At 51.3% G+C, this 14,354-nt stretch overlaps 5 protein-coding genes across 5 annotated transcripts; 3 read left to right on the top strand and 2 right to left on the bottom strand.

Annotated features, from left to right (window-relative positions):
- Positions 1–481: 481 nt before the first annotated feature.
- Positions 482–2,051, top strand: NCS57_00929800 (uncharacterized protein; the record flags this gene model as incomplete). The annotated part of the gene is made up of 4 exons (XM_053059076.1): positions 482–611; positions 668–1,887; positions 1,940–1,993; positions 2,046–2,051. 4 exons carry the CDS (start codon positions 482–484, stop codon positions 2,049–2,051), a joined length of 1,410 nt encoding a protein of 469 aa, XP_052911147.1.
- A 382-nt stretch (positions 2,052–2,433) lies between these two features.
- NCS57_00929700 (uncharacterized protein) lies at positions 2,434–3,463 on the bottom strand (the record flags this gene model as incomplete). The annotated part of the gene is made up of 5 exons (XM_053059075.1): positions 2,434–2,506; positions 2,559–2,646; positions 2,700–2,832; positions 2,885–2,963; positions 3,012–3,463. 5 exons carry the CDS (start codon positions 3,461–3,463, stop codon positions 2,434–2,436), a joined length of 825 nt encoding a protein of 274 aa, XP_052911146.1.
- Positions 3,464–8,930: 5,467 nt separating this feature from the next.
- On the top strand, positions 8,931–9,956 carry NCS57_00929600 (PKS-ER domain-containing protein; the record flags this gene model as incomplete). Its single annotated transcript, XM_053059074.1, has 1 exon — positions 8,931–9,956. The coding sequence occupies one exon, from the start codon at positions 8,931–8,933 to the stop codon at positions 9,954–9,956; it is 1,026 nt and encodes a 341-aa protein (XP_052911145.1).
- A 553-nt stretch (positions 9,957–10,509) lies between these two features.
- Positions 10,510–12,145, top strand: NCS57_00929500 (Fn3-like domain-containing protein; the record flags this gene model as incomplete). The annotated part of the gene is made up of 2 exons (XM_053059073.1): positions 10,510–10,669; positions 10,731–12,145. 2 exons carry the CDS (start codon positions 10,510–10,512, stop codon positions 12,143–12,145), a joined length of 1,575 nt encoding a protein of 524 aa, XP_052911144.1.
- A 65-nt stretch (positions 12,146–12,210) lies between these two features.
- NCS57_00929400 (C6 transcription factor) lies at positions 12,211–14,088 on the bottom strand (the record flags this gene model as incomplete). The annotated part of the gene is made up of 2 exons (XM_053059072.1): positions 12,211–13,666; positions 14,006–14,088. 2 exons carry the CDS (start codon positions 14,086–14,088, stop codon positions 12,211–12,213), a joined length of 1,539 nt encoding a protein of 512 aa, XP_052911143.1.
- Positions 14,089–14,354: the final 266 nt, after the last annotated feature.

Genomic DNA, 14,354 nt, shown 5'->3' with positions numbered 1-14,354 from the left:
TTTTTTGATCGACTACAACAAAACCAGTCTTACCCACTCTCCATTGTGCTCATCTTCAGAGAGATCTCGAGCCGGGTTAGTTTATACAACCGGCTATGCAAAGATAAGCGAGCAATTGGCATCGCGCCTGCTTATCCGGAGAGCTTGTTCGAAGCACTCATCAGAGCAACAACTCCGTCTCGGGATTTTGAGCCATGCGCCCAATAATCGATGGTTGGCCAATAATCAGATTGTCGAGACTGGGCAACCTGAGCCAACTTGACGGGCGCTAACCCATATCTCTGAGCTCAACAAGCTATCTCGGCCGAGTATTGGCAGGGTGGAAGACCAAAAACATAGAGCCACTAAGAGTATCCTTTAGGACCACAAGCGTCATGAACTATAACTACCAAGTAGGAGCGCCATGTGATTCTTGACTTGCTCCTCTCTATGCATCTTCTCACCATCTATTGCGGGCATCACCTAGTTTCGTATCGTTGCAATGGATCGTCTCAAGAGCCGCGTTGCTTCCAGCGCAGAAAAAGCCAGGCTGAGGCTCACTTCAGCCAGCTCGTGGTCGCTGCCGAAGCAGAGCAGCAGCTTGGCTCCGGAATACGTTTGGACCAATGCAGGTGAATATTATCGCAGCATGGAGAACATGGATCGAACTAACCGCATCTTCTGGCAGACCTCGACCCAGTCCCAGAGGAAAGACGCACGTGGACAGCTTGGTCGTTTGCTGGCTATTGGTTCAGCGACCTCTTTACCATAGCCGGATGGCAGATCGCATCGAGCACTATCTTGAATGGCCTTGGTACTACGGATGCCATTCTCATTGCAGTGGTTGCCGGCTTCTGCAATTCTGTGCCAACTGTACTCAACGGCTGCATCGGTTCCGATCACCACATAGCTTTCCCCGTCGCCATTCGTGCCAGCTTCGGATACTGGTTCTCTTACTTTGCTGTAGTAACACGCTGCGTCCTCGCCTTGTTCTGGTTCAGCATCCAAGGTTTTGGCGGTGCCTCGGCTATGGCGGCTGTCATCACATCCATCTGGCCCAGTTTCAGTCACCTACCGAACCACCTCCCCGAGTCGGCCGGAATCACGACACAAACGATGGTGGCATATCTTGTGTACAACTTGGTCCAATTCCCACTGCTTCTTATTCCCACCGATCGGCTTCAATGGCTCTTCTTGGCAAAGGCAACATTGGTTCCTCCCATGGTCATATGCATGACTGTCTGGACATGTCTTCGGGCGGGTGGCCGTTCAGACATCTTTCAGGTCCAGCCTACAGTGCATGGCACTGACAGAGTCTGGCTTTGGCTGGCTACCATGACTTCTGTTACTGGGGGATACTCCACTATTGCAGTCAACATCCCCGACTTTTCGAGATTCAGCAAAAACCCCAAAGCACAGTGGTGTCAGCTGCCCTTGATCCCATTTTTCAAGGTCCTCACGTCTTTGTTTGGCATTATTTGCACAGGTGCCTCAATTCACATATATGGTGAATACGTTTGGGATCCTCTCCAAATTGTCACATCTTGGGGGACCACCCCCGGGGGACGATTTGCAGCCTTTGTAGCTTCCACTATCTGGCTTCTCGCACAGATTTGCTGCAACATCTCAGCCAACTCCATCAGCTTTGCCAATGACATTAGCACACTTTTCCCAAGATGGTTCAACATTCGTCGGGGCGTCATCTTTGCTGCCATTGTCGGAGCTTGGGGCCTGGTGCCTTGGAAGGTCAATTCCGCGGCAGGCAGTCTGCTCAGCTTCATGTCTGGCTACGCTATCATACTCGGTCCATTCGCGGGAATCATGATTGCCGACTATTGGATCATACGGCGCCGGTCATTAGATGTTGTTAGCCTCTACGATCCCAAGGGCAGATATCGATATAACAAGGTACTACTCATTCATCCATCAACACCCTGTTACATGCTAACCATATACATAGTTTGGTACGAACTGGAGAGCGTTCATCGTCGTTTTCGGTATTGTTGGGCCTCTTGTACCTGGCCTTGCTAGGGCAGTAAGCCCTTCCACCGTCCACATCTGCATAGGCTTAAGGCATTTGTATAGTATCAGCTGGCTTTTTGGGTTCTTTACCGCCCTAATCTCATACTTTACCCTCATGAAAGTCTTCCCAGCAAAGTCAACATTGACTCGGAGGGACGAAGTGCTGAATGGTTTGAATATGATCGAATCAGATCTTGAACATCAACATGGGTCTGAGATTGGGGATAAGAAAGTGACCAGTATTCAAGAGGGAAAGATATAAACTAGTATAGAGATTGTGAAAAAGTATTAGTTACTGCATATCCAATCATATAAACTACAAGGCTATTAAACCTGCAATAATATACAGTCGTTTATGAAGCACAAGACCCAGTTTGAACCGAGCCGAATAGATTCGACTCAAGCCCGAACTATCCCAGCACTAAGATCAGCCTAGAAATCAGGAAGACCAGCCTCGTCAGCACAGGGGATGGCGCAGTCACCTCCCCATCGCATGCCACCAGACCTAAGTAAACTGTTAGTTTGAACCACGATGCGATTGATAGTAGGGGACGAACGCGAACTGATCCTTGACTCCAGAAGAGCACAGGCCACGGCAGTTCTCACCAGCAGAGTACTGGCAGTAGGAGATCTCGCCTTGGGATTCTATAGTCGCTCACGTTAGTAGAATTCTTTTGAGGAAATGTGTCACTTCTTACCCCAGGTGTTGAGAACAATGTTGTAGCCGTCGCGGTAGAAGACGTATTGGGGGTTGCAAAGTCCCTGCACCTCGCAGGTCTTGGTACCGGGGATACCACCCCAGGCGTGCTCCTTGGTGGCAGTGTATTGAATCTACACTCCAAGGTTAGTGCAGTTCATCTCTTGGCAGAGCAAGTATACTCACGCTGTAAGTTCCAATACCCTGGTCGCCCTCGTAGTAGACAACGGGAGGGTCGTTGTTGGGAGGGTCAATCCAAGAGCAGCTGTCCTGTCGTTAGCATTATCCTAGTTACTTCAAAGGAAATGCTCACTTGTCATCCTTGTGGGTAGCGGTTCTGTCCTTAGAGCCGCGGTCATAGGTGCGGGTCTCACAGTTACCACCACCCTGGGTATCAAAGTAGGTGCGGCAGCGGCCGTGGTTGTGCCAGATGATATCCTGGCCATCATCACCAAGAGCATCAAGGGTCTTATCGGCGATTCCGCTGATGATCTTGTTCTCCATCTTGGAGAGGGGAACCAGGAAGAGACCAGCAAGGCCGCGAACCGCCTTGGCTGCGACAGCAGCCTGGCGCTTGGACAGGTCACCTCCACGGGCTTCGATGACACCAGTGTTCAGAAGCTGAAGGGTTTGCGCGTGAGACTCCTCAAGCTGTCGGAGTCTATCTTCGTCGCGGATCTGGATCCCCTTGCCAGCAGGCGGGAGAGCCTGGGGGAAAGCCGAGACGGCCGGGAGGGAGAGGGCGAGAATGTTGATGAACTTCATTGTAATGGGTATCAGAAAGGGTGACTAAAAGAAGTAAAAGAGTGTGGTGTAGAAGACAAAAGAGTGGAGTAAGTTGGTGTTGATTGCTAGATGAGCTGGTGGTGAAGAAACTATTCTACAATGATGCTAGGCCTATATATATACACAAGATATGTCTTACATATGTCCCCCAGGTGTTGTAATCTCGAACCTGTTGATGAAGGATAATCAGCTCCATCAAAGGATCAAACTCCATGAGACCGTGAAGGATTACATGCCTTCCTTGGTGAGCATTCTGCCCCAAAAGTGGAGGATCGATCGAGTAAATGGTTCAAAGTAGATAGATCTGCGTGTGACAAGGACTCTAAACACGGGGCATGGGCAGATCCAAGCTCGTCAGAAATAAGAGCTGCTACCTTAGAGGTCTCTTTCCAAAATTAGAGTTCTATGCGTCTGGAGAAACTGACCACGGCTTGATGGATGCCCTAGAAGACTCTCTGACTATGAGGAGACCCCAGCGGCTGAGTTGCCAAGACGGTGTTTGCCGCTTGCAGAGTCCTCCGTGAGCTCTGAATGGGTGCGCATCCCGGCCCTTGCCCCATAATCGGACATTCGTATCGACAAATGTCTCCACACAAGCTGGGCCATGAAGCTTGGCACTGCCTCAGCCAAGAGGGCGTTCAATAGGAATCTCATAGCTTGGCAGAAAGCCTGATAGGGCCAGGAACGAGACTTGGGCGAATTCGAGCCTGGCCTTCAAGGTGATGCCGATAACTCCACCATAGGGAAACGGCCGATGCCCATCGGGGCTTAGACTCACTGCCTTCACTCCGCTCATTCTTGGAACACAGGCGACAATACAGGGTTTCATTGAGATGAGTAGGTCCATTGGCAGAACTTTTATGTAGCTGGCCGTTTCTAGCCAGCTGTATGCACACAACACGACTGTATCCTTTAGCTTACACTCGTACAGTCTGGGGCGTCAGCTCACAGGGCTGGCTTTGAGACACAGACGATTAGGGGTCGCGTGACGGAAACCGCCCTCGATTTGTCCGGATGCAACACCAATAGAAACAAAAGTACCCTGCTGAGCGGGCAAAGATCGGAGCCATTGACTGTGCCACACAAGATGAAGCGCTGTGGAGACGGGAACCAAGGGGGCTCAAATTCCCCAGGCTCCATTGGAACCATTTACGCGGTTTAAGCTTAACCTAGCGCCTGGATGGAAATTGCAGGTCAATTGTTGACCTCTACGGACATGTTTCGTACGATTCAAGCCAAATCTGATACCCGCTATGCGGCTCATGCCTCTTGGTACATAAAGACGAGGGTTGCCATCCTTCCAAAAGGATGCGGAAACGCGGCTTGATCTTGGCCCGGCAGTCCTTAGAAACATGGATGCTGTTCCTTCTCCATCACTTCCCCACAAGCCAAGATATCATTTCCCAAGCTGACACAGCTGCTTATCACAGTGGGCTGTGAAGTTTGGCGAAAGTTTATTTTTGACGCTCCTTTGTTCGCATGAGCCGATTACTCTATGTGTTTGGGCCTTGTCACTGGCAGGGCTCAGTCTGGCTGCCCTTTCTTGCAAGGCAATGAGGAAGAGTACGCCATGCTATAGGCCAAGTAACGCTGGCTCTACGCGTATCGTGTCTCGTGTAGGACGTGCTTCATCATGTGATACCCAAACGGCTCACAAATGAAGAATGCCTCAGGGTAAGTTAGAGGTTTAATCATGAGCAGTGTCAATTAGAGAAGTAGAAACGCGAAAATTCGCCTCCAAATACAATTGTTGAGGGCCGTACAAAAATTGCTCCACGATGTAACCATCAACGGACGGCTTGGGGCGCTTATGCTACGGAAAGACATGGCAAGCATGCCTGACGATACATATCGCCCGGTTTTCACGACCAAAGTGTCTCATCTAGCGGCTGGGGAGAGTACCTTGGGCGATAGTTCAACGTAAAGCGAAAGTTAACCTTGGACCACTTCCAACAGGAGACATCTACCCAAGCCAAGTGTGTGCGAAACATGCACGCGTGATCCATCTTGGGATGAAGAGATGGCTGCAAGGGACTGCATATGTTATGGAGGTTGGTTTGCGCATTCTTGACCCAGTGGCAGAGCTGGACAAAATGGTGAACACATGAAATTAAAGGCAAAATAACCAACAAGTCTTCAAACATCTCTTCCTCACTCCCGAGGCAAGCCTCGGGTAGCAACGAAAAGAACAAAAGATACGCCTGTCAGACGTCCATCAACACCCACCCCGATCGCGCGCCCGAAGGCAAGACCGCAGTCAGGGTCGAGATCATCAAGAGAAAACACTCTCTATACAGCAGCCATTCAAGACGACCACCGCCCTCCTTGCGGAGAGATCGAGAGGACCAAGGGTATTCACTCTAGGGTGTCGAGGATATACATTCATCAACCAGGGTGGGATCTGTGGCTCTTTTGGAGAACCAAGAGAAGGTCGAATACTATAGAAATGATTCTCTGAAGTATTGTCGACATGAAGAAGAAAGAAGAAAAAGTCCAAAAGCTGGGAGGAGAGACGAACTTTTATAGAGGACGAGTGGATCGGACTGCCCTTTCTCACCGCCTAAAAGTTTTCGTCCTCATTTCGCCTCCAGCCCCCGAATTTTGGACCGGCCCGAAAAGCTTCAAGCTATGGGGCCGCCACCCACTCCCCGGCACCGTCTCTCAGGTGCCTCACCCTATAGTCACGATGCATTCAAAAATCAATGCAGAGAGATGCAGTCGTATGATGGCAACATAGGACACTGTATTGTTTTGACGTTGATGAGACTTCGCTTGCCATCCATGAGCCACCACATCATCCCGCTGCGTAACCACTCATCTGACCCAAAAAGGATCAATTGGCTCTTAGAATCATCAACCACTGCCACACTTGGTAGTGGATGTCTTTGCAAACTTGCGATCAATCCCCTGCTACAGCCCCCCCCCCGCAATAAGTCCTAAGACATAAGTCTGGCCCACTGAGCAATCTCGTTAATAATGAAGAACCCCATAATCAGAGTTTTTCTCGTCGAACTCCAGCCTCCATGCCCGGATATGGATGCGATCGTCTCTGCCAGCCGGCCTCTGATATTGTGACAGACACTCTGAATAGCACGATGATTGGCCCAGTCTTTGCGGAAACATTCCAAGTCCGTCCTCAACGTGAAGTTGAGAAAGCCGGTGATAGCCTTTGCAGCGGCGGTTCGAGTGTCAATGGTGGACCTGACCTGACTCGATCCCATCACCTTAGCACAGAACTACGCGACAACGGCCCGTTTCAGGATCGCGTCTGCGGCTGAGATGGAGGAAGAGCCAAGAATCAAATTCCCCGTTCTTCTTTTATCAAGATAAGATTCTCTCGGCTGTTGTCTGAGACGCGACTTTTAAGACGCGTTTTAATTTCTAGACCGTTTAGCCGTTTGCGACACGTAAAAAACGGTTTGTGAGACGTCATCCACCTGCCTAGGACCCAACTTCAAGATTTTTCGGAAATCTTTGTTCACAATAAGTGCATCCAGGAAATGGCCAACTGTGCTTGATCGCAGCCATGCTCTTGTCCTTGATTCACCCACATTGCAAGGTCCTAGACCGAAGCATACCTTCCCAAGAATTGGATATGACCTCTGGCGATTTCTACCCCAAAACGCGGCCTGGAAGCCTTTTTGGTGTTCCAGGCGAGTGTTAATGGTTCTCTGAGAGTAGGCGATGTTAATATTATGTATTGTTGGTGATGAGGATGGCAGTTCTCTTCGCAACTAAAGATACCAAGCGACATATTCGACTCAGTTGGTATCTGGAAGTCGAGTAGCTCGGACAAGTGAACACACGCTAGACGGCGATGGGGGCCCAATAGGGAGCTCAATCGTGACGATAGTAGGCATCTGTACGAGAATGGCAGGCTACTCATCTCAACTTCTATGTGGCTGTTGATGGAAATGTGACATCAACTCGATCGCAGCCGTCTCCTAATAACGGGAGATCGCGATGACCTGGTCCTCTTGGATGAGAACGACGGCGAGGGAGTTCTAAATAAAATTCCGAGGCCCATATACTATAGAGCACACTTTGCACGCGGCCGCCCTTGTGGCAGCCTATATCGACATCGTTCTACGCGTTACCTCCAAGGATCATGCACATTATGGCATTAATATCTTTCTTTCTCTCTCCTTTCCCTCTTTTTTCCTTTCGCGGCGCAGTGTTTGCCTTCTGCTGACTTGGCATTTGAAGGAGATGTCCAACTTGCCAAGTTCAACTTGGTTGGGTGGCTTACGCCAACGGTATAAGAGGTTAACCACAAGCCGTTGCCAGTCAAAATGCGGTTGGATACTCAAGATCTTGCCACGAACAACATGGTAGAACCTCATATTTATCAGAACCCGGGACAAGGTTTGTGATGGTATGGTCTGGCACGTCGTGGCTAAGTAATGGGGGCAGCTCGAATTTCTGTCGATTGCTCCCACCATAGCATGAAACAGTATCTAAAAGAAGCAGGAGTTATGGAAGAGATATGCTAGTATTACTTAAAATTTAGATTACTATTTCATTATTTTTATTACGTCTTTCTGGCTGCATTTAGAGGATAATTGCTGGTATGTTTTGGCCCCCCCATGCACCTGATGTTTCTGCAAAAGTTCCAAGTTTTGGGGGCCAAATCGTTGCCCAGATGAGCCACAGCTATGCATGGGACCTTTGAAAGAATTGGAAGAATGTGATGCCTCGCTCGATTGAGGCTGATTGGACCATGTTCCAGACCCCCAACTCAATCGTTCAGTATAGCCACAACACTCGTCCCTCTTCTATTCGGCGTTCGAGATGTGTCTTTCTTGTTCCATTTTCATGTGGAAGAATATCATTTGGCACTTTAATTTGGCCAAAAAAGAGTCCAATCGAGGCAGATTGTCTTTCATCGACTGTTTAATAATCTTGATGCATCTTCGGGGCCCGAGGGTTGACCATACCGAATGCAGAGACATCGACATACAGTGACTGACATGTTTCCACGTAATGAGGCCAACTGGATGCATGAACCTCGAAATTGATACGTCATTGGACGAGATATGAACTCGGAAAACGATGCGACTGACTTGCTGACTGCAGCCTGCAGGTGTAGGGCTGACCCCCCTGTCTCGGTGAATGCCAAGACCCCGAGCCACCAATTGGAGGCCCGCATCGCCAATATTTATCCGTCCTTTGTTATCACCATCCAGTTGCGACTATGGCGTTCTTGGTAAGCTGGATGGAAATGGTCTCTCTTGTGTTTGTGATGTGATTATGAAGCTGCAATTCAACATCGCGACAGTGATGATCTGATCACGTCAGTTAGGCGAGGAAAGAATATATAAGTCAGTTGGTCGTCTGCAATTATTTCCACTTCATCATCAGTTCCAACAACACTTACAAGCAACACAACACAACACAACTTTCACCAACACTTACCTTTTCCATCTACACACTTCACCTACAAACCATGTCTCATCTCGCCGCCGTCCAACCCGCCCCCAAGGCCCCCTTCGAGGTCAAGGAGGTTGAAACCCCTCAGCCTGGACCTCATGAGCTCCTCATCAAGAACGAAGCTATTGCCATCCAGCCTATCGACGCCAAGATCGCCAGGGTCGCAATGCTGCCAATCCCCTACCCAGCTATTCTTGGTAGTTCCTTTGCTGGAACTGTCACCGCTGTCGGCCCCGAGGTCACCGGGTTTGCTGTCGGCGACAAGGTCGTCGCAGCTAAGACTGCCGGGGCCATCGAGAACAAGAACAGCGCTTTTCAGAGATATGTAATCTCCAGTGCCGTTACTACCACGAAGCTTCCAAGCGATGCCTCCCTGGATACTGCCGTTCGCCTGGTGGGTAACCTGGCTACTGTCCCTGCTCTGTTCCAAGCCACTTTGAAGTTGGCCAGGCCAGACCCTACCACTTCGGCACAGCCTCAAGGCAAGAAGGTCTTGATATACGGAGGAACTTCCAGCATTGGTAGTCTCTCGGTCCAGTACCTCAAGCAAGCTGGATACGACGTCGTCACAACCACCTCACCCCGCCACGAGGCCTTCGTCTCCCGCCTCGGTGCGTCCCAAGTCATCGACCACACCCAAGATTCCGAGACCACCGTCAAGGCTCTCATTGCAGCGGGTCCTTACGACGTGGTAGTTGACACCATCTCGACTGCACAGACCGTCAAGCTCCTGGCGGACGTTGTCGCAGCGCAAGGAGGCGGCAACGTTTACGCCCTCCAGCCTCCGTTTGCCCCAGAGACTCTCCCCGACGGCGTCTCGCGCGTTTTTGAGGGCTGGTCTCTGCTGCTGGCCAAGGAAGAGCATGCCGAGTTGCTCAAGTGGACATTTGCTACCTATTTCCCTCAAGCTCTTGCAAAGGACAGTCTGATTTCTGTTCCCCCAAGGAAGATTGCTGGTGGACTCGCTGGGTTGGACAATGCGCTGGACATCCTGATCAAGGGCGTTAGCAGCGAGAAGTTGGTTGTTGACCCTTGGGAGTAGGAGTCTGAGGTGTGGTAGCACTGAGATTCACGTTTCTCTATCAGTAGATAACATTAATAAGAAGGGAGACTGTTTTAATGTATTCATTGGACTTGATTGCTCAATCGTGTTGAGAACTGTATTTCTCTGACTGGGTGGCCTTGATCTACCATTGGGTACCTACCTGTATGCAGATTGACTTAGACCCCCTCCTGTGACCGCCGCGGAGGGTCTTGCTAGGAAACTCATCGGATAGTGTGCCTGACTTCTATTTCACCGAGAGAGTTCCGCTCCTGTATAATGCTCCATCATAGAATTAAAACCGTGCTAAGATAGCCACTCTGAATAGTGCGGGATGGACATGGATGTCAAGTCCGAAGCCCTCGGGGCAACTGTGGATCCCGTTGCCACCAGTTCTACCGAGGCGAGCAGTAATGCCGATATGGACAAGATATCACCACGCTCGGCAGGACTGAGACTCGTGCCGGTATAAGAGGGAAGGACGTGTTCTCATGTTAGTCTATTCATCGTTCTACTAATCATCGACTTGGGGCATTCAAACCAAGCCTTTATCATGGAGCGGATTCTTGTCAACCCTGTTGTTCCCGGGTTCGCCCCCGATCCTTCTATTGTTTACGTGGACGGCACCTATTTTCTTGTCAACTCGAGCTTTCACATTTTCCCCGGCTTGCCAATATATGCCTCAAGAGACTTGAGAGAGTGGAAGCACATTGGTACGTTTTCCGACTTCAGGTCTTTATTCTGTAGACATTTCCTGCTAACAACTGTCTCAAGGCAATGCGTTTAACAGGCCTGGGCAGTTGAGTCTTCAACAGTCTGTGACCAAGATCGTCGGCCCCGAGGATCCAGATGAGAGGGTTTGTGCCGCAGGTGGTCTCTACGCTCCTACGATCCGATACCACCAGGGAACCTTTTATGTTGTGTGCACCAATGTTGTACATACACTGTCTCAGGCGCCGACCGAGAGCGAACATCACAACTTTATACTATCGACAACCGACATCTGGGCCAATGAATGGAGCGACCCTGTATTTTATGATTTCGATGCCATCGATACTAGCCTATTCTGGGATGATAATGGCCGGGTCTATGTGATTGGGGCCTCTGGTCCACCACCAGAGACCACAATTCGCCAATTCGAGATTGACCTCGACACCGGCAAGAAGCTGTCTGAGGAGAAGTTGCTATGGGAGGGTATCACCAAGGTGTACCCTGAGGGTCCTCATATGTATAAGAAGGATGGATGGTATTATCTTCTTATTGCCGAGGGTGGCTGCTTTGCCGACCATCACACCATCATGGCCAGGTCGCGGGACATTTGGGGGCCGTATGAACCGAACCCGGCCAACCCGGTTCTGGACAAGACGGATCAAGAAGGGTATATTCAGTACACGGGTCATGGGGACCTTTTTCAATATCCCTCCGGCCAATGGTACTTTGTATGCCTGGGCGTGAGGAAGAACAATGGCCGTTTCATCATGGGGCGCGAATCTTTCCTCACCACAGCTACCTGGCCCGAAGGTGAGTATCCAGTCATTGACAAGGTTGAACTGGATGTCTCGATTCCCACGACACGGGACCTGTCTTTCCAGTGGCCCGTCAGACGACGCCCCGATGTCGCTCTCGTCCATATCCGCGACCCTATCTTTGAGAACTACGAGTACGATGGAAGCAGCTTCATCTTGAAAGCTAGCAAAGCAGACCTGACGAACCCAGAGGCACCGGTGACGTTTATCGGGAAACGCCAAAGACATCTGAATGGCTCGGCCTCGGTGACATTGGGGCCCCTTGGCCAACTGGCTATGGGCGGCTCCGGTCTCAGGACCGGCCTCTGCTACTACAAGGATGAGCACCGTTTCGTCCGTATTTTGCTCTATGTAGACTCGATGTCGCTTGTTCTGGAGATTGTCAACAGGGTCAGGTCCATCGAACGAAGGATATGCCGGAAACTGAAGTCGCTAGACAAGAGTGCCAAGATCAGGTTTGGCATTGACTACACCGAGCTAGAGTTTGCGTTCTGGTTCTCCGTTGGCGGTGCAGCGACAAAGGAGGAGCTCGGCAGGATAGACAGTCTGGAAATGACTGGGCATGACTTCGTGGGCCCCATCATCGGCATGTACGCCGTCAGCGACAGCGAGGTCAAGGTGCGGTACTCTGATTTTCAGGTGGAGGACATGTTTTGTAACTAACTAGAAATTCATTTCTTGTCCTAGTACGTCGGACGCCTTTGAGTCCAGACGTACCAACATCTCAATCAAGCGCATGGCACATTGATTCGCCTGGGACTTGACGACATGACTCTCTGTATTGTGAGCCAGTTCAAGCAGAAGGCTCCCGACTCTTCTGATCTTCTCAACCTAAGACCCACCACCTCGTGTAAGCGCGTGTTGGTGCAATGAGCCTCCTCGGGTCCACTTACGCAATGCTCTCCCTCGGCCTGGAGATGTAGAAAAGGGACGCTCTCGAGCGCATTTAGGAAATCCTGGGCTTGTTCTATCTGCCTCATGGCCAGAGTCAGGGGGTCCGCGCTAAGGCCGATAACCTCGGTCGTTTTGCACTGGATGGCTGAGTGTAGTACTAAAACCTTTATTATGTGAAGGGTGATGAGATAGCTGGTCCGTTGCCGCTGCAAGACCTGAAACAAGTACTTGTCTGCGTCCTGATTCATGTCGGGGGATGATTCGGTGGGTGATCGGAACAAGACTGGGAGGTTGTTGGTCAGAGTGATCATCTCAAAGTATGCTTCCGACAATTGCGTGACGCTCTCACGACTGGCTACCATGTCGTTGAATGCGTCCGACGCCTTCCTAGAGAGAGATTCCATGCCTTGGATGACCCGGGCGGCCATGGACCACAGCCGACAAATGACGTGGAACCCCTCGGCAAGACGGTCTTCTAACCCGGCATCGTTTGACTCCCCTCCAGGGTCGAAGAGTGGCACAGGTCTTGACGAATGTGCCTTTATGGTAAGTCCCCCCTCAAATAGAGTCTCGTGGATCGTCACCGGACGGACCTTCATTACCAAGGCTGTCTTGTCGCAGACGTACAGCTGCCAAAAGGCGTTCCGTAGGAGTGTCTCCTCAAGCGCGTCTCGTCCCTCGAGTGCGCTCTCATGGTACAGGCCCATCCTCATCGCGATGAGACCCGCTTCGCTCAAGATATGAAAGGCAACTCCATGCGTCCCTGAAGCAGTCTGTATGGCCGACGACAGAAATAGCCGGATGCTGAGGGATGACGAGTTGGGGTGCTCGAGATCGTAATCCTCATAGATCCTCAGCGTGTCTCGCGCCGCTCGGAGGAATAGAGGGGCAGTGAGGTACTTGCTGGGCAGAAGAGACTCGGGGACGACGTATGTCACGGCTGCGCATAGGGCTGTGAGAAGTGCAATGCTCCTGAGCACCTCGATCCGCTCCCGCTCCGTGTCAGCGGCAAAGCAGCGCAAGACGCGGTCGTAGTCGTCTGCAGGACTGTCCCCATCTGAGAGAGAGATGAAGAAACGGTGAACGGTCGCACGGACTGTGGCCTCATGACAGACGGGGGTTGATCCGAAAACATATCGGGTATACAGGAGGATACAGTTGTCTGCGATTGACGCTGCTGTCTGGGACGGAGTGGCAGCTAGGAGCCCCGCCAGGAGGCCGAGATGGACGCTGGCAGCGGTCTCGGCCTGGGTCTCTGGCGTTTCGATAAGGGGATTGGCCGTGACGGTGCTGGACAGCGGACTGTCGGAAGCTGGGCACGAGGGAGCATTCGTCTCGGCGGGGAGCGCTGGGCTCTCGGCTCCTCCGGGTGAATCTGTGGCCGTAGAGGCTCGGCAAGGAGGCACTTGGGGGCGATCGTCTTGCCATTTGACCGGCTTTGGACCACGTTTCTTGGGAGGTGAGTATTGACAAGTCGTCTTTGCTATGTCGCAGTTTCGGCACGTCGTCAAGCCGTCACACTGTCGATTCCCCAGGCGTTAGTTAGTTAGCAGAAGGGGTTGGCTTATCTGTGGAGAAAGCCCGGATCGGCATTACTCACCTTGACTTTACGGCGACGACACAATCTACAAGCCTGTCTTGAAGCCTGTCTTGAAGCCTGCCTTGAAGCCTGTCTTGAAGCCTGCCTTGAAGCCATTGGGTTGCTGCGACATGGCGGTGGAGTGTGATGAAGAGCAGAGCAGAGTCCAGCTCGGGCAAATAACTCAGGCGTCGCGCTTATATCCACCGAGGATGAGCCTCGTTTAGGCCATCGTATCTCGGGAATCGTTCTCCAAGGAACCCACAAATTCCCCGAGTCAACACAGGCCCACAGCCAAGGATCTAGCGTGCGGGGTCAGGTGTAGTAGAAGAGAGCCATTGCCCAGAGGCGGACCACAGTGGACGGACTCCTCGACTCCTACAGGAGGCGGCGAAACAT

This window comes from Fusarium keratoplasticum, chromosome 7, assembly GCF_025433545.1.
Source record: "Fusarium keratoplasticum isolate Fu6.1 chromosome 7, whole genome shotgun sequence".
Lineage (NCBI taxonomy): Eukaryota > Fungi > Ascomycota > Sordariomycetes > Hypocreales > Nectriaceae > Fusarium > Fusarium keratoplasticum.
The sequence above is the reverse complement of the archived record's forward strand: the minus strand, read 5'-3'. Positions and strand labels throughout refer to the sequence as shown.